General features: G+C 34.5%; 2 protein-coding genes across 2 annotated transcripts; both read left to right on the top strand.

The window, feature by feature from the left end:
• Positions 1-5,881: 5,881 nt before the first annotated feature.
• LOC147411796 (UPF0481 protein At3g47200-like) lies at positions 5,882-6,859 on the top strand. Its single transcript, XM_086432451.1, has one exon. It carries the CDS (start codon positions 5,882-5,884, stop codon positions 6,857-6,859), a length of 978 nt encoding a protein of 325 aa, XP_086288577.1.
• Positions 6,860-6,876: 17 nt separating this feature from the next.
• Positions 6,877-7,296, top strand: LOC147411795 (UPF0481 protein At3g47200-like). Its single transcript, XM_086432450.1, has one exon. It carries the CDS (start codon positions 6,877-6,879, stop codon positions 7,294-7,296), a length of 420 nt encoding a protein of 139 aa, XP_086288576.1.
• The last annotated feature ends 13,085 nt before the right edge of the window (positions 7,297-20,381 follow it).

Here is a 20,381-nt window from a genome sequence, read left to right as displayed (position 1 = left end):
TAGAGTCCTATAAACACGGGGAGTAGTTAAAACCTCACTCTCACAAAATAGAAAGTACTTTCTATAATTAAGTGCTCAAAATTGTAGATCTTTCCCTTTGTGTATCTTGAAGAAAATGATATATGGTGTTATGCATTTGCCACGTCAACCGTGTACAAACCAAAGTAGTTTTTAGCTTGTTAGTTTATCACGACTCTTACTTTGTTTATTAAGTACTTTCTACTTTTTATACAAAGTAGAAAGTAAATTGAAAGAAAGTTACATTAGGAGGGAAAAGTTTTTTGAAAGTAGGAAGTATTTTTCTTTCGCTTTTTACAAAGTTAAGATTTTAGGGGCTATGTGAAAATCACATGTTTGTGGAGTCCGCTAACGATTTGACTTGGATTGGAGATATTGGGCCAAGACTAAGGTTAGATTGGGCTTTGTTTAACCCCTCTAAGGCATCAAACCCATTGGAGTTCATCTCTACCGAAGGACAAGAATCTAACAAATGAAACCAAATAAAGCTATGAAATCAATTTTGAGAAAAAAAAACAAAAAAAAAAATAGAAAAAGAAATGATACTTGCCTTTCTGCTAGCAACGACGGGCTTCTGCATGAGAGAAACAAGAAAGATAGCTAGAAGGACAAGCGAAATCCTCCATAATTCCCATCACTTTTCTTTTTAACTTGTTTCTTTACTTGGATTGGAGTTATTGGGCCAAGGCTAAGGTTAGATTGGGCTTCTCTATAAACCTGAGATTGGGCTTTTTAAAACCCCTCTAAGGCCTGAAACCCATTGGTGTTCATCTCTACCAAAGGACAAGAATCTAACAAATGAAACCAAACAAAGCTATTGAAATCAATTTTGAGAAAAAAAAAGAAAAATAGAAAAAGAAATGATACTTGCCTTTCTGCTAGCAAAGACGGGCTTCTGCATGAGAGAAACAAGAAAGATTGGTAGAAGGACAAGCGAAATCCTCATAATTCCCATCACTTTTCTTTCTAACTTGTTTCTTTTTCTTAGTAATAATTTAAAAGGATCACTCCTATATCATCTGCTTTTATAGATAAGCTTTCATATGTTGGATGGATCATGGATACACACTTAATATATTTTTAACTACGGTCAGAGTAGGAAACTTAATATTATATGGGTCTGTATAAGAAGCTTCTTCTACTCAACTTGAACCTTCGTGCAACGTTGACTCTTCTTGTTCTTCTTGTTCGGTTGTTTGTAATGTGCACACATGCATAATAATCAAGAAAATTTCTAGGCTCAACCCAAAATTTGATTAGGTCCACCTTTTCTTATATTACCAAGAAAATTGTATCCCTAGAAAAATAAAAAAAAAACATTACTAATCCCCAAGAAATCAGTATCGTTCACAATGAAATATATGTTTTTCTGCTTATCACAACCATCCATTTGATGGAGAACCTCAAGAAAGTCCCTTATCTTAATGCAGAAAATGCACAATTTGAGTGTTTCTTAATCATTTCGACGTCTTCTTTTTAATATAAATCTTGGATGAAATTCCAATAAAAACTAATTTTGATCTCTAGGAAATATCTGTTTAACCTCATATCTCGACCGTATGTCTTGATGAAGAGCCTCGTATGAGATTGAAAAAGTCCTAGTAATTATTATTAATTATTAGTGTCAATAAGTAACTTTTATATGATGGCTTGGAATCTCTCTTTGCTTGCTTAGAAAAATGATAATCAACAGTAATTATACTGACCGTTTACGTCTTGTTGATTAGTCGCTTACCCAATCAAAGAAAATCAAGAAAACCAACACGCGTGATTTGGCTGCCACCCTTCCCTTGTCACTACGGACTTTTCTAAGCTTAAACCAGAGTGAGGTTGAAACTTGAGATTCGAGGAAGACGCACACTGATTTTTTTAATTGGACCAAGTCCAATCAGTTGAATACTTGGGCCAGGTTGTGTAAAATTTCTAACCTGGTCCTGGTCCTGGTCCTGGTCCACCTAAATAGGGGCCAATTTTCAGGCCTGGCCATAACAAAAAAAAACCTTCACTTGGGTAATTTAAATCAACGAGTCTAATTGAATCACGATTGCAGGTGTAGGGCTCGTCTTCTATGAACTCCTTCATTTGGGTTGTGTTGTAGCCGAGGCTGCACAGGAAGTTCAAGTAATCGGTGATGGTTAAGTCATAGACCAAGCCTGGATCCATGGCGCTGTTTGGTCAAACATGGCCCGCACCGCACCATAGTTGAATGGTGTAGCCTTGAAAGGGGTAAAATCTACTATGGGTTCTCTGATATTGTCACGAGTACTCGCTGAAAAGGTATCATGAAAAGAAGGAGAGTTAATGTTAGTGCTATAGCATGCATTATACAACAATTTTTTTTAAGACCAAACCAAGTGATTGGCCCGGAAATTTATCAGATTGGTTGGAATTGGATCCTGGTTCAATTTGGTTGGGAATCAATTTATATTTTTTATCAAAAAATAAACATGTATACATTTCCCCCTTTTCCCCCTTAATTACCTTTTGTTTATGTTCATAGAAAAATAACACCCATAGGGTTCATAAACCAAACAGATTTCAAAACAAAATTCGGCCGACCTTGTTGGACTATCAGTTCCTTCAGATTTTTGGAACCTACTAGGTAGTCATAATTAATAATATTGGTTGAACAAAATGAAAATTTCAACAATAAAGATCAAAATTCTAAACAATATAAGCAATACGAATAGCCGGAAATTTTACGAACAGTATATGTGTAAATCTTTTTTGTTAGTTAATGATCTTAATTAATATATATTTAGTTCTATAGTATTTTTTTTATAAGTATAATTTTAATTGAAGAAGGAAGAATTACAAGAAACACAAAGAGAAGGTCGAGATAGTCCCTAAGGGAAGAAAGTACAATGAACCAAATAAAAACAATACATTAGGTGCTACAAAAGGAATTCTATATAAAACAACAAAATCATCAAAAGTAATCCTCAAGAACCACCCACAAGAGCACACTCTCACTTACCTAGTGCCGCTCATTGTTGCCATTGCACGTGTTGCAGGACTAATCCTTGGGCAAGACCATGGTCTATGGACTGGGCAAAGCCCAAATACAGGCCTAGTCCATTGTCTACTGGGATACTCGATTTAAAAAACAAAGATAAATTTTTATTTTTGAAAAAAATCATTAATTTGTATATTTAGTATAACAAATTATAAGTAAGTTATTAATTTTGTTGATAATATTTTAATTTTTTTAAAGAATTTTTATTTATTTATAATGATTTGATATACTTTTAACTCATTTGAGTATTGAGAACTAGAACTGACTCATTGACACCCCCTACATATTATTTATATATATTTTTAATAATTAGATGGCTTGGAATCTCTCTTTGTTCCTTAGAAAAATAATAATCAACCATAATTTTATCGACCACTCAGAAGTAGGTGATGAGTTGCACACTCCATTCAAACAAAATCTAGAAAACCAGCATGGGCATATCTAACCTTCCCTCGTTAGTTGTCAATTGTAATTGTAGATTTTCTTCCTTCAATAAACAAGTTATGATTGGAGGAGGACTGAGTGATTTTTTTAATTGGACCTACTCTAATCTGTTACATAATCAGGCCTGATCCATAAAATTCTGTGTCTCTAAGCCCGACCCACCTAAAACTGGGCCAATTTCTGTTGGTGTTGTTTTTTTTACTTTTCTAAGGGGTGGAAAAAGGGAATAGATTTGGCATAGTGTCAAAGAAAGAAGAAAATAAATTCGACTGTGAAATAATGGCCCACCAAGTCACGATCCATGAGCCATAGCCCAAGTCACAGGTGTTTCACGACCTCTAAGGTCTTTGTGGGACCCTTTTTCCCAAAAAATAAATCAACAGACATTGAATGGACAACTCTAAGAAGGTGCTTTAACTTAAAAAGTCACACCTGTTGGGCTGAAAAACGAAGCACCAAGAGAATAAATAGAAATCACACACGGAAAATAAGGATTTATATGATTCGACAATGTGGCCTATGTTCACAGATTAAAATAAAATCAATCAATATTTTGTTTCTTAATTTTACAGTCTTAAAAATCATTATTATAAAATAAAAAATTACTAAAACTGTCTATCTCCCCCAATATAAAAAAATTATAATATTAATAAAAAAAAAAAAAAAAACAACTATAAAAGAATATTACACAATTCTCTCTTTAGTAATACCATAAAATTTGGACTGAGCACCCTAGCAACTCTGTGCATCGCCAACAAAATATATGACATTTTACACTATAGATGTTAGAATACATACATAGACGGGGCATGATACAATCAAGACAACAAATAATTCTATCATAGATAACAAAAATTCTATAAAGAGGACTCCCAAGCATGAAAAGAAAAATTATGAAATCTTTTAACTCCAATATTAATCGCAGCGTAATGTTTTAGTCAAATTTCCATCTCACCATTTTGATTTATGCATTTTGGAAAGATTTATCAATGTCGAACTTAAAAAATCGAAATTAATATTGACAATTCAACCTTGGGTCTCGACAATTTTAATTTTTTTAATTTTCAAGGTTAAGACTAACAAATCTTCATGAAATACTCAAAATGCATTCATTGTGATGGTGAAACCAAAAATCAAATTAATTGTTACATCTTGATTAACATTGAAGGTGATGGTTTTGCACCTTTCTTCATATCTGATGATCCTATTTATGTATATTTTTATTATTATATCCCTCATCAAATAATTTGTTGTATATTTTTATTAAAGGAATTGCATAATTGGAAATTGAGAAGCTGACGTAAGATTGATGACGGAAGCAATAGAGGTGGGCAAAGGGACAAATACGAGTTAGGTTAATGGGGATTCAAGGGGGTAATTTCTCAAAAAGTCGATCCCAATACTTTATCGAAGACTTTGACTTACCTAGAACCATTTAATTATCGGGTAATTTAGTAATTTAGCCGTACCCCACCACAATTTGCTGAATATATGAGGTACACCATAGTTTCAAACTGATGACACTTGTCCCTTGACCCCAGTTTAATAAAAGTAACAATGAAATGACCTAAAAGCCCTCATCTCAACCTCTTGTCAAAGCCCTTAATTTTTCTCCAAAAATCTGTCATCTATAAGCTCTTGAACTTCTATTGTAAATCTTAATTTTAACCAGTTCAACCTCATCTTCAGTACATCAATCTTTAATCTCTTTAAGAAAATTCTTGATTTTTCTATAAAAAAAACCCTTTGTAGTATATACTCTACTTCCCAAAATCATATACTATTGTTGATGTTTGAATGTTGAAGGAGAAGGAATCTTATGGTTTGAAGATGAGGGAAAAATTATTCTAAAGGTTGGAGACGATTGATGGTGGGAAAAAAATCAAGGGATTTTGATCGTAAAATGAAGGTGATGGTATTTAAGTCATTTTCAAAGTCTTCTATAGTAGAACCAGGTCTAGGGATATGTCATCTGTTGAAAACATAGGGGGTATATCAAATATTCACAAAAACTTGGAGGGGATCTCCCCTTATTCGCCGCCAAGATGGACCACCACATGGTATTTATTGATATTTATTAATTACATTATAATATTTATTCATTTTTGTACTAGAATGTCCTCTATCACATCTTTTCATGATGGGATACAAATACAATAATGATATAATGTATCTCATGTACCATAATATGATACATCTTATTCTCTAACAATTCTATTAAAGTCAATAAACTATATATAATTATGTGTATTTTATACCAAGTTATATCAAAGGTTTCATGGCCATTATGATCATTTATTGATTAAACATATTAATCAATAAACTAAGACCATTGGAGTCAACGGAATTCAACTCATCAATAAATTAAGATCATTTACATTCTGTTTTATTATCTAAGATTCCATGGTCTATGCAACTCAAGCCAGGATGAATGGTATGCTTGCCAAGAGATTCCTTCAGATGATAAGGAGCTTTCAAAGCATGGCAAATGCTTCATTTGCACCAGAGCTTCTGAGTTCAAATTTGATGATTTCTGCGAAACAGAAACCAAAGCTACAGCTCCCCAATGAGCCCAATATGGTTTCCATCTATAGGGTCCCAGCTAACATGCGCCAGTTGGAGACCAAAGCATATGACCCCAACATTGTTTCAATTGGCCCTTACAACCATGGCCTAGCACGGTTACAAGCCATGGAAGAAATAAAAAAGAAGTCGTTTCATCGACTTCTCAATGACCCAAATTGGGATCATGGGGTCACATTCGAGACCCTTTGTGATGCCATGAAGAGCTTAGAAGGTAAGGCAAGGGCATGTTATTCCGAGACCATCAAGCTTGAGAGCGACGAATTTCTTGAGACTATGGTCATTGATGGTTGTTTCATCCTTGAACTCTTTCGCGAATCAGTTAAGGAGAGAAGCACAAGCAATCCTGTCTTCACAACGCTATGGACATTGCCACTTTTACGTCGTGACCTGATCATGCTCGAGAATCAAATTCCCTTATTTGTGTTATCTCGATTATTCGATTTAACACGATATCCGGGGAACCCAATGACAACATCATCACTAACAGATCTTGCACTCAAATTCTTCAATCCTCTAATGCCTAGAGATCATGTAACTCTCAATGAAAGTATTGCAACGACGAGAAACCTCGGAGGGGAGCACTTACTCGATCTATTTCGTTCTAGTTTGCTTCCTCGATCTAGCATGATCCGAGGGAAGCAACCTCACATGTTTCGTTCGATCAAAGAAATTCAAGATGCCGGTGTCAAGCTCGAGAAAAGAGAGAATCATGGAACCTTGGACATGAGCTTTATGAAAGTTGGTGTTCCAAAGATCCTCCCTTGGCACTTAAGTTTCATGAAAATGGTGTTCTAAAGATCCCGCCTTTGATCATGGAGGACTATACTGGCACTCTATTACGCAACATTGTCGCCTTCGAACAATGTCACCCGCCTTGCAAACCCGACTTCACGTCATATGTGTTCTTCATAGATGGCCTTATAAATACGGCCGAGGATGTTGGACTTCTACATTATGCAGGGGTCATCCAACATTCTTTGGGTAGTGAGAAAGAGTTAGCCGATCTCTTCAATGGGCTCTGTAGGGAGGTTGCTCGTGATGTTGACGAGTCCTATCTACGTTCGCTCTCGATGGATCTAAACGAATATTGCAATAGAAATTGGAACAGGTGGCGAGCTACCTTAGTGCACGATTATTTCAGTAGCCCGTGGACACTTCTCTCTTTGATCTCTGCCTTTTTATTTTTGGCTCTCACTGTAATTCAGACTTACTTTGTTATGCATCGACAATAATTCCATTCAAAAATGAAGTCAATTGGGTATACCACCAGTTAATGAACACTTGCTCTGCTTTGTTAAAAAAACTAAATAAATAAATTGTGGAACAATTATGTTTGATAATGTAATGCATCCTTTCACACATTATCAATGAAATTAGATTAATTTTAAGTCAAATTAGTTAGTAATGTAAATCAAGAAATCCATTTTTGTTCAGAAATTTAACATTTGGAATTGGGTTGGGAACCGAATCTTCGTACTCGTTGTGCAACCCATGATTCTGTTTTGAGCCCACTGGCCACGAACTTCTGGTTCATCATGGGCTTCGTGATGGTAACTAGTCTGATAGTAATTTTCATTTTTGTGTAATTGATTTATGGAGGAATCCAAGAGATTGATGACACTCCAATTCTTTACTCCACAATCTCACAATAAAGAAAGTATTACAACAACGCTAAATAACTCGGAGAGTAAATAGAATGGATGATCATATTGTTGTGTAAATGTCTTGTATTTTGGTCAACGTAAGTCCTTGTGTTTTATGCGATTGTGTTATCTTTGCTATTTCAATTATTTCACACATCGATTTTAAATTTCAATCTCTCCTCCATCACCGGGCTAATCAATGCAAGCACCAATAATTTTATCTGATCATTACTTGGTTGAGACCAAGTAACAATGCGAATAGAAATCCACCTTTAGCGATGATTTAGGATTGAACAACTTGATAAATTAAACTAGTAATTCACTGTAGCAGCGTAGCTTAATCTTCCCTTTCGAAAATTATCCAATCTATTTCCCTTAATAATCAGCAATTTTACAAAAACAACCTCCATAAAATAAATTTTCCTTAAAATTTTTTTTTTTCAGTTTCTAAGAGCAACTCCAACACACGACTTATCCCACCACCCATCCCCTTTCATTTAGGGCTTAAAGTGGGTCAAATTTTATCCGAAATCCGAGTGAACCGAATCCGATTTTTAACGGATTTGGTTTCTCCAAGCGTATATGAATTAAAATATGGTCGGATATGGGTTGATGTCCCTTAACCCGAGTCGGATATGGACCCATCCTTATATCCGAATGATATATTATTTTGTATATTATATGTTATATTTTTATATTTTTTTAATCGATCATTCAACAACAAATGATTATTAGGTGTAATGGTTGAAGCTTTTTTTCAAAAGGGGAAATGTCTTAAGTCAAATCACATTTTTTTAATAAATTTCTTTGTAATGATTTGAAATTATCTGACCCAAATCAATTAATTCGGTCGGATCGGATCTAGACTTGAATTAAAAATCCGGATATAGATATAGGTAGACACATATCAGGCCCAAACTTGACTTGTTTTAAGCCCAACTTTATTGTCCATTTTAGGTCATGAAATCCAAAATAGGGGTTTCCAACGCACAACCCATCCCACAACCTTTTTTGGGTCGTGAGATTTTCACAACCCAGAATAGGTCGCTCCACATAGCTTCTCCATTTTTTTGAAGGAAAAAAATTCTGACAATTAAACTAAAAGAATGATGATTTTCGATTCCCCCTCTGACATACTTCCTCTCTACTCTCCTAACGTGGAATGTGATAGAATCGTAGATTTTATATTCTCGGCATGCACAACTACACATCCCCATAAACATATGAAGTTGTGTATCTCGAAAAAAAAAACGATTGTATCACATGCCACATCGGGAGAGTAGAGAGTGAATATGTTAGAGGAGGGAGATAGATAAACACGACTCTAACTGAAAAATATTATAATTTCAAATCCTTTAAAATTGAGGTTGAATTAAAATATTTATAGATAACAATTTTTTGGTAGCATAATTGGAATGCACCCCATGAATATTTAAGTGACTATCTATAATGCCCAGGATTACCCATTTATGGGTACAGAAATGGGTATCCCCCTTGGAGTTACTCTAATATCCTTTACACAATCCAATATACCTTTTTCCCTATCAGTGCATTATTTTTTCACACTATCCCCGTACCCTTGAGCTTTCTAATCTTGTGAGTGAAGTTGTTTGTCCCAAATTGTTACTGTATTATTACATCAAGGTTGTGCCGTAAGTCCACAGCCTTATTGTGCACAACAGTGATTAGTAATAGCTGATAGATAATTTGTACCATAACTCTCACTGCCCCCACCATACATTGTCATTTTATATAGAATGAAATCCAGCGTTCCTTCCCTCCACAACCTTTTTTGGGTCGTGAGATTTTCACAACCCAGAATAGGTCGCTCCACATAGCTTCTCCATTTTTTTGGAGGAAAAAAATTCTGACAATTAACTAAAAGAATGATGATTTTCTGATTCCCCCCTCTGACATACTTCCTCTCTACTCTCCTAACGTGGAATGTGATAGAATCGTAGATTTTATATTCTCGGCATGCACAACTACACATCCCCATAAACATATGAAGTTGTGTATCTCGAAAAAAAAAACGATTGTATCACATGCCACATCGGGAGAGTAGAGAGTGAATATGTTAGAGGAGGGAGATAGAGAAACACGACTCTAACTGAAAATATTATAATTTCAAATCCTTTAAAAATTGAGTTGAATTAAAATATTTATAGATAACAATTTTTTGGTAGCATAATTGGAATGCATACCCCATGAATATTTAAAGTGACTATCTATATGCCCAGGATTACCCATTTATGGGTACAGAAATGGGTATCCCCCTTGGAGTTACTCTAATATCCTTTAACAATCCAATATACCTTTTTCCCTATCATGCATTATTTTTCACTACTCCCCGTACCCTTGAGCTTTCTAATCTTGTGATTGAAGTTGTTTGTCCAAAATTGTTACTGTAGTTATTACATCAAGGTTGTGCCGTAAGTCCACAGCCTTATTGTGCACAACAGTGATTAGTAATAGGCTGATAGATAATTTGTACCATAACTCTCACTGCCCCCACATACATTGTCATTTTATATAGAATGAAATCCAGCGTTCCTTCACTCACTCTTTTAGGACCCACAAACCCAATACCGCCTAACCCACTTTTCTACCTACTGAAATTTGGTCTGATTCATGATTTCCAGCATTTGGAATATTGAACACTTTCCATCAAGGATTTGTAATTGTGTTTTCTATTCAGGTTTTAGGCTCAACTAACGGACCAAAAGTTCAAGGTGTTAGTGATCATAGTGGTCTGATTTTAAAGATACTCAAACGAGATGATCAATGTCAAACATTCCATCACATTTGCTCTTCGTAGATCCCATTGACTTGTTCAATGCCCCCCCACTCTCTTGTTTTTTTTAATTTTTTATAATTGGGTATCTTTGTAGATAGCGACTAGGACTGTATTTGAGATTTTTTGTCAAATTCATAGACCATGGTCTTGTCCAAGGACTAGTCCCGAGGCACATGCAACACTCGCATATCACACACACTAAGTAAGTGATGGTGTGCCCTCGCAGGTGGCCCGTATTTGTTTAATATCCCCTTTGTTCAAGATTCTCTCTCTCATAAATTAAGTTTTGTGTTTTTTGATATAAGATAACTATTTTTTTAATAATTTATATATTTTTTGTATATAAAATAAATTTTATGACTGATCATTTACTAACTCACCTTATAATAAAATATATATCTAAAAACATTGCATAGTAATAAACTCATTTGAGATGACTTGGATGAGTCAACTCAGTATCTCATAACGAGATGAGAGGAGATGCACATGGTTTATAATCTTCCACCCCACCCCTCCTATTCCCATTGATTTCCCCGCAGCAGTTGGAATCCAACTTTAACGATTAGCCTTATATAATTGAGTGATTTAAACATGCCCCTTCACATTTTAATCAATATTAGAGATATCCTTGTGTTTTCAAAATGTGAACATGCCTCTTAACTTGAAATTATCTAAATGTCCCTCTCTTTAAACTCAAGACCAAATCCCTAGATTTTTTTGAAGAAAATTTGTCATCTTCAAAATCTTAATCTTATTTTCAACTTATTCATCCTCGTCATCAAGGTATTGTAGAAAATCCTTAGTCTTTCTACCCAAAAGACATTATGTGAAAAAAAGGATAAATTCGATGTCATGATCCGTCGAATTTAACCATTTTTTTTTACTTAGTGTTAAAAAGATTTACATTGAACTTACCCCTCTTTCATGTAGTTATATCATGATTTTTCGTTTAAAATCATATCTTATTCTTGAGGTTTGACGATTGAAAGAGAGAAAATTGAAAGATTCAAGATGAAGATAAAAGTCGTTTATCTTCAAGTTGTAAAAACCTATTCAATCTCATTGTGATCCATCTTCTTTGATGTCTTGGATATGATAAGTTTTTTTTTTTTCATTTTTCTTTTTTTTTAAAGGGGGGTATTAAGGTTATTTAAACTAGTCTTTCATAACAGACTTATATTAAAGGGACATGTCATCAATTTGAAAACACAAGAGGTATCTCTAATATTCACCAAAACGCTGAGGGGCTTGTCTAAATGAATATATAATATTTTCCAAACGGCCGTTAAATCATTCGTCGCTCCACGCACATGAGGAGTGCAAGACTGGCCTTGTTTTATGCAGTGGCATAGGCGCCGTCCACTACTGGTCAAAAGCCGTTAACCGTACCAACCTCTACTGATACAGTGCACAGAACTGATAATATGGTTCCGAATGTACTTTAGTATAGTACCACGTTGATGTCATCCATTGGATTTAGACATCATAACGTCAGTGTTTTCTATTTCAAAAGACTGAAATTGAGCTAGTGATAATAATATGATGGATCCTTTACGCCAGTAATCAACTTTACCTGTGACATACTTTCATTGTGGGCTTGGGCCCATATGATAGCCTGCTAATAAAGTCCATGATAGAAATAGATCAAGTGGGGAGTTGGGTAGGTTTACTCAACTACTGGAGTAGAGGATCTACACTTATATTAATAGCAAAAGTAAGTCACGTTTTCCAATGTTAGAAAAAATCCAAACTTGTCCTCATCCAGCAAAAACCCAGGCTACTTCTGGCTCTATCTATGGAACTATTTGTTGCCTCCTTCTTAAGGACCTGTCATTTAAACTCTACATGGATTTTCTCTTGTCGTTGCTTCTCTTCTTCTCTACTTTAATTACTCTATAAATTCTACTATAATCCCCACAAGGAATGTAAGATACATTGATAGTTTGAAGATAATTAGTAGTAGAGAAATAGATAGAGCAAGTGAGAGGAGCATCTATACTTCCTCCAACTTCTCTACTAGGCCACAATATATATTGTAAGTTTCACTAATATAAGTTCTTCTCTAACTATCTACTAAATCAGCTCTACTAGTTTATATAAGTAGTTGATTTTAGCTATCTTTTTGTTTTTGGTTGATTGACATACATACCCAAATTAGCTACACACTTTATAGTAAATGTCACCAAACTAAGTTCTTCTCTTTATGTGCTTGAAAATATTGAAATATTCTTACTCTCTTTATGTTATTAGTTGTATTGTATATATGTGATGATACTGCGGATGTTTATATTAGGGAAGCTTCTTTGGATGTATTCTTACTATTTCTTTAGCATTAATGGGAAAGTTCAGTCTGTATTAATCTTACTAAGCCTCTTTAAATGGATAAAATTAAACTTCAATCACATTATATTTGTGCATCTGACAGGTGTTAGAGATGTATGATCGAAAGAGCAAGGATTCGAATGAAGGCCTACAATGATTTCATGCAAGTGACATGAATTGATCTGCCTGGCTCCCTGAATGCCACCTATGAAGTTTGTCAAGAGTGTTGACACTTACTAGTTGGCATCAGAGGAGCCATGCAGACCCAGACAAATTGACGGCCATGATTTCAGGTGCATGTTTGAATATGTTTAGTTTATGATTTAAATTTAGAGTCTTGATTAATGCACATGGTAAATCAAATGCAGTTGACGTGGCAAGGGCACATAACCATAGATCTTTTTCTTTGGGATACATAAGGAAAAAGATCTGCGATTGTCTGCCCTTGCCACATCAGCTACAGACAAACCGCCTATGATTTACCTTGTGCATTCATCATTATTCTTAAATTTAATTAAGAATCATGATAATTTTTGTGTACTCACTTTAACTCCCCCTTCACGTAACCGTACATCCTTTGCTTTGTGATACACAAGTTCAGATATTTATGGTTTTGTACAGTGATGTAAAGGGGGCCAAAGTGAATACACAAAAAACAAAAAGGGGTTAGATTATCGTGACTCTTTAATTAATGATATACTAATTGTGATCAAAATCCAGTAGGAAGTTGTAGATGCAGAAATTCGCTCTACATCGAGATATTCCCTAAAGTAATTTTTGCCCAAGGGGACCTACAAAAAGACCACTCCGACGATCAAGTTAGAATCGATGCCGAGCTATTAAAGAGTTCTTAGAGTTAAAATTTTTCTCACCCCCTATGGATTGCAACCTTTTTCCTTTATAGGAATATTCCTCCGTGATTTTGTCTAACAGCTTCGATGAGTTGACCTAGAGTAGTTAACCTACTCTCCGGTTTGTCAGCTGTAGGGGTTGTTACAACTACCCTGGAAAATCTAAAATAGTTACAATCGATCTGTTAGGGTATAAGTTGTCACATCTGTCAATCAGCGGTAGAGCTGTCAAATCCGTCTTTCCGACCTATGCAAATTTGCGATATCTATGAAACCTATCCTCCGAGTTACTCGATGGGTCGGCAACCATTCATATGAGCTATGTGTCAACCATCCAAGAATCACCCTCTATAGAAGTCAAGATTTTTTCCCGGCTATCCTCAAGAGCCACCAATTTTTCCACACTTGAGTTTTGTAGGATATATGTGATCTACAATGAGATGAGTTTAGGGTTGATTCGGTGAAAATAATAATTTAGTATTTTTAAATAATAATTAATAGCTAAAAAAAAACTCAATTAAGTTGAAATTCTAAGCCAGTAAAAATTTTAGGGTAAATTATACCATTTCTTGCCGGTGTATATGGGGAAATTCCCATTCCAGTACACTATTCGTTTTAATTCCCAAACATGCTTTTTAGTGAGATCGTCACTTTTAGAAGAAATAATAGTGATCTCACCATTAAATAAGTAGTAGTGATCTTGTCATTAAACTCAATTTTTTAGAATAGATACTAGTGATCTCAAACTCATGTTTTAATTTTATCAGCGAGATTGTCACTTTAAAATTAAAATAAATACTTGCGATCTTGCTATGCATGTTTTTGAAATTAAAATGAACAGTGTACTGAAAATGAAAAAGCATTGTGCATGTTTTGAGAATTTTCTCAAAAAAGTATTTGAAGTTGGAACAATAGAGACCAAAAGCTTTTGAGTTGGCATTGGTAACCGATTTTCTTTGAGATCACAAAATATCATCCTTCATCAACTCATCGTCATGTGAACCCTATAAAACCACACGCAAAATTGTAACAAGTATGCATGTCTATGACTATGGGGGTCCACATGGAAATGAATCAAAGATCTTAGGTTTGTCACATATGGGTGAAATGCGTAATGATTTTGTAATTCAACTTGATAGGGTGACTCCAAAACTCAATTGACGTGTACTCTGTAAGAGTCGTAGTTTTCCTAGGGATACACATAAAAATTATGATTCTTGCACCTACCACGTCAATGAATTTTTGAGTTATATGCTACCAGGTTGAATTACAAAATCAGCACTCAGATAAAATTGATGTGGTTTAGAAATTTCTGAATATTTTTGTGAGGATATGTTCAAGACAAGAGACTATAAATAGGCCCCAATTACAGGGAATTCTCATACCACGGTCCACGCTAGTATCTAAAAAACTCAGTTTGTTTTTGTTCTAAGTCATGATAATATGACTCACCAGGTGGCCTACTCAAATGACTCCGTGACATACTAGTTTGGGTGCTATATATCTGTATGTTTCAGGATACACGATTGCACTTCCTCATTAAAAAGTGTATCATGAGGGAATCATGTATCCCGAGGCATACAGATCTACGGTACCCAAACTTGCCACGTCATGGAATCATTTGAATATGCCATCTAGCGAGTCATATTATCACCACTCTTTTTCTCTAAAGCAGCCTGGCTAGGCCAGCCATTGGGCCCACTTTACACATCCAATCCTAATGGAATCGTGATAATCTGACTACCGCATGTGGCAAACTCAATTAGCTGGTACAAGTCGGGCTGAGGGGACTGCTCTTGCCCAGCCTTTACAGGGGGGGGGGGGGGGGGGGGGGGGCAGCAAATATTTGATAGTTTGGCGATTGAGCAAGTGCACGAGCCCTTCAAAATTCAATTCTTTTGGTGGAGGACTTACATTTCAATCAATCCCCATAAAAGATCTAGTGCAAGGCCTTCTCCAGAGAAATCATTGCCTCTCCAACAGCTATTAGAATCCATCAATCGAACAAAGAAGCAACACAGAGAATTCTCCAAAGAGAAAATAGTTATTTCTCTATCGACAAAGTGTGGAATTTGAAAAGGCGAACAAACAACACATCCAAGAAGAAAAAGATTGCAAGCCCTTTTCTGAAGAAAACAAAATCTCATTCTCAGTTAATAAAGGATGAAACCAAGCAAGAAGAGATGCTACACCAAAACTCGATGAGAAATAAGTATGCAGACCCTTCTTTGGAGAGAGTATAGTGACCTAGTGTAACTGAGATTTGTATCACCATTTTACAAAGATCATTCATCATCTTGTTTTGCATATTTTTTTGGGGGCACACTAGACCCAGTGATGTTTACCCATTCACCCGTAGAATCTAAGCTCTATTCCCCAAGGGCATGGAATCCTAACAAGGAAGGTATCTCGAGAAATTGATGAAGATAGAATTAGGTCTCAATAGGAGAATCGATGTTTTACTACCATCACAAATTTAATGTTGGACACAGTATTCATACTGGAAATTATGATCTTACTTTTTAGGAATGGTTCTGATTCATGATAGAAATTTCTCAGATTCAATGAATAGAAATATGTAGTACTTTTTATTTTGATTATTAAAGTTCTATCAAAGGGAAAAAAATTTGCTTACAGAAAAGTCAATCCGGTATTTTATAAAATATCGATAACCAATCATGAAATTTAACAAGGGTAGATATTTTAAGCATCATTCCTCTTCCTTGACTTGTAACTTATGTGGCATGTGTTGAGGTGTGGGAGGAGGGTTTACTCCACACTAGGTGCATACCATTGGGACTCTTTTCCTTAAGCTAAAAGTTTTTCTATGAATAATGCTGAAGTCATCTCAGGCTGGAACCTCATATCACACTTCTTGACATAAAAGTGCATGGAATCATAGATGTGTTTCATCGAGATACCGGTGAACAAGCATTCTTATCCACTTTCACATCAAGAATTGCGATATGAGATTCCAACTTGAGGCCACTCCAGAACGACTCATATATTATTGCATCCAACAAATCAAATAGGTTAGGGAGTAATGCTGAAGTGACCTCAGGCTAGAATCTCGTATTGCACTTGTTGACGAAAAAATGCTTTTCATCGAGATACAAGTGAAAAAGCATCTATGGTTCATATCCACTTTCACGTCAAGAAGTGTGATATGAGATTCCAGCATGACTCAATAAGTTACCATAAATTAAAATGCTACGTTTTTTTTTCTTAACTTTTAAGGTTGATTTACCAAAAATGCCCTTAAAATGGTGAAATCCTCATTTATGTGCACTATGAATTTTAATTTCCAATTTGATAACTTATTATTTTTAAGATTAAAGGTCAAAAAATTATTATTTTATAATATGGAAATTTTTTAACCATTTACTAAAATTAAAGCCAAAAAATATTTACTATTTTATCAAAAAGGAAAAAATTTCTCCACTTTTAAATTAAACATTTTAATTACCAGTATGAAATGGGAATTTCATGATTTTTACTATTTTATCAAAAAGGACAAATATTCTCCAATTTTAAATTAAATATCTTAATTACCAATATGAAATGGGAATTTCATAAATAAATAAAAAATTCTACATTTTGAAAATTTCACCAACTTTTTCAACTTGGTTCGACTCAAACTCAGCTCTACACAGATTTGGCTTGGGTTGAGGTACGAGTAGCTCAGATCTGGATTGAATTTACAATGACGGGCCCAAAGTTGGGTTGGACATGGGCTTGGATCAGAAAGCCTTAAACCAAACCCAACCCGCATAAATTTCAGCCCTAGGTTATTGTAGCCACCAGCCCAACACTCAATGTTTCCTCTCTAGTGAAGAGAGATCAACCTCACAAAAATTCGTCGAGCTCTAATATTTCTAATCCTACGAAAAATGGTTTATGGGTTAACAATGTGCCCTAAGGGCATACGTTAAAGTGCAATAAATACACTTTGAAAATTGGATTTTGAACCAAAAATGCCCTTAAAACACTTTCTTTTTACCAAAATACCTTCACATTCAAATTTTCAAAGTGTATTTATTGCACGGGAACAAGTTGCAATCAATTATTTCTAACATTTTTCTTGCAACCCAATTGAGCTTATATTTTATGGTTATAATAAGGTGTAAAATCTCGTTTTGAGACACTACTTTTGTTAGGAAAAAATTTGATTGAAGTAGCCTTGACCGTAATATTTTGGGGCATTCAGAGTCAATCAGAATTATTCAATATTCCAGGTTCGATGTTTCGTATAGATTTCGCCCAAATTCAAAGTATTCTATCGAAATATTCAAAACGTTGAACCATGATTATTAGGTAGCAAAACTATTTGTGATTATTAGATCTTGCACTCCTGAGATGTGCATAACGTTCTCGATAGTTATGGGAGAAAAATAAAACTAGACCGACTCTAAATGTAAAGGTCAAGAAGAACAAAAAGGTTAACTTGAAAATATAAGTTGAGGTGTTGGAAGTGCCTAAGCGTCATTCACCAACATGACATTATCAAACATCTAGATTTAGAAGGGATCGTGATTAAATGTAACATTTTTAATTAAATAATAAGGAAAAATATGAATTTTTTTTTTCTCAAAAGAATGGGAAGTAAAATCTATAAATAGTGGATTGGCCAAATTTAAGGTATATAATGTTGATTCTGTCTTAGTATTACTTGGTTAAATTGTATCTGACTTGATCGTCAAAGAGTTTTCAGATTGACTCCCCGTTGGAATTGCAGAGGAAACAATGTCAAAAGAAAGAAAAAACTCCAGGGGAGAGTGCAAAAGGATTGAAAGATTGGATTTTACACCTTCCACGGTAATACTATCTATTCATATTGAGATTCATATAATTAGGCAAACTAACTTCTTCGATCAACCTTTGGATTGTGATACCGGTGTTTGCCTACAAACTAGATTTTGATGGCAATTCTTAATAAATTTCTAATTTATATTGTCAATTAACATGTTTCAATTATGTTAATAATCATCATTGGCTGAGGTAATATAAATCATTAATTGAACCCACCTCAACTAAGGCGTTTCAGTTAAGGTGATGTGAAGTAGGAAACTTTCTAAAAATTAGATACATTTAATACATGTGATTGGTGGATATTGTTTTTCACGAATCATGCTAGGGTAACGTTGAAATTAACATTGTTTGGGACATTTTGTGCGCACAGAAGCATAAATGATTTTCACTCATATCTCGATGAAAATAAATTATGATTGATACACATCCACGTCGGCAATGTCCCAAACTATGTCAATTTGATATTTATACGCTAATTTCTAGATTAACACGTCTTAGAACAGTGTTTGATCTTTACACCGGAAAAACCCAATTGAGTCAAGTTTTGAGTTGCCAATTTTGATTTGAATAGAACATGTGATGAGTTGAGTTGAGTCGTTATTGGTTTGAGAGTGGTCCCACTTCCCCCGTGTTTAACTAAAATCCTCAAATGTCGGTGTTGAAATTAGCGTAAAAGTGTGTCCATCATACGTCGTGGTTCCCATGTTGACTTGAGATCAGAGTTATTTTAATGCGTATCCAATGTATCATTATCGATTGGGACAAAGAATTCAGTACCGAAATTTGTCGAAGTGGTCAAGGTCAAGATGCAAGTTGGATTCGGTTGAACCCATATAGCTTTACAAAGAAATTAAAGATAATGCGTTCTGTTTTAAAATTAACTTCTTCTATCATATGAAAGAGTTAGCATTAACGCTGTATTTGAATTAAGAGAAATGAAAAAAAATTAGAGATGAAAAAATAAATGAGTTTTTCTTTCTTTTTCTTATTTGGATGGTTAAGTGAGTGGAGAAGATAAAAATTAAAAAAAAAAAACAAGAAAAAAAATTTGTAAATATCCTTTCTCTAAAAAAATGGAGAGAAATATAGGGAAATCTTTTAAAAATATTTTATAATTCTAACTTTATCTCTAGATCTCTTTTATATTATTTTAAGATTTCAAAACTGTCTTAATTTCTCTCCTTTCTATCCAAACATGATAAAGAGAAATTGTGCTTCTTTTCTCTCCACTTCTCTCAATCCAAATATAGTATAAATGTGTTGTGGAATTTTAAATATTTTTCTAATTATTAAAAGGATTTTGTTAAAGTGTGCTCTTAAGGCACATGTTAAAGCGCAATGAATACACTTAGGAAGTTGGACTATAAGGGTGTTTTAGTGAAAAATGAATTTTTAAGGGCATTTTTGGCACAGATTCCAATTTTGAAAGTGTGTTTATTGCACTTTAACACGTGCCCTTAGGACACACGTTTACAAGACCCTTATTAAATTTATATGCTTTTCCTAAATTTGTATCTCAAAGAAAGAAAAAATTTCAAATTTTATAATGCAAAATAATTCACAAAAAGTGACGGCTCATGTGATTTCACTGTTGACACCCATTCTTGACAAATAAATATTCTTATGATTTACTTCAATATATTTGAATCATTGGAGCACTAGTTTGGTCGCTTGTTTTTATCACATTGATTTAGACTTTATAAGAGGATTAGGGATCACATAAGTGTCATTGCATACATCTAACATACTTTGGTTAAGGTATACTGCAATGGATACTTGCACATTACAAATCAAGATATCGTATGGACTTTTTAGTCCCGTGACGGGATATTATTATGTATGCTTGGGCATTATAAGTTAAGATAGCGCGTGTGGACTATATATTTATCCTAAGA

The sequence above is a fragment of the Akebia trifoliata genome, chromosome 1 (genome assembly GCF_017979445.1).
Source record: "Akebia trifoliata isolate Shusen 1 chromosome 1, ASM1797944v1, whole genome shotgun sequence".
Classification (NCBI taxonomy): domain Eukaryota; kingdom Viridiplantae; phylum Streptophyta; class Magnoliopsida; order Ranunculales; family Lardizabalaceae; genus Akebia; species Akebia trifoliata.
Note: the sequence above shows the minus strand (reverse complement) of the source record. Positions and strands in the feature narration are given on the sequence as shown.

Coding starts and splice junctions, on each gene's coding strand:
- LOC147411796 (XM_086432451.1), top strand. CDS start 5,882: ATGGTCTATGCAACTCAAGCCAGGATGAATGGTATGCTTGCCAAGAGA.
- LOC147411795 (XM_086432450.1), top strand. CDS start 6,877: ATGGAGGACTATACTGGCACTCTATTACGCAACATTGTCGCCTTCGAA.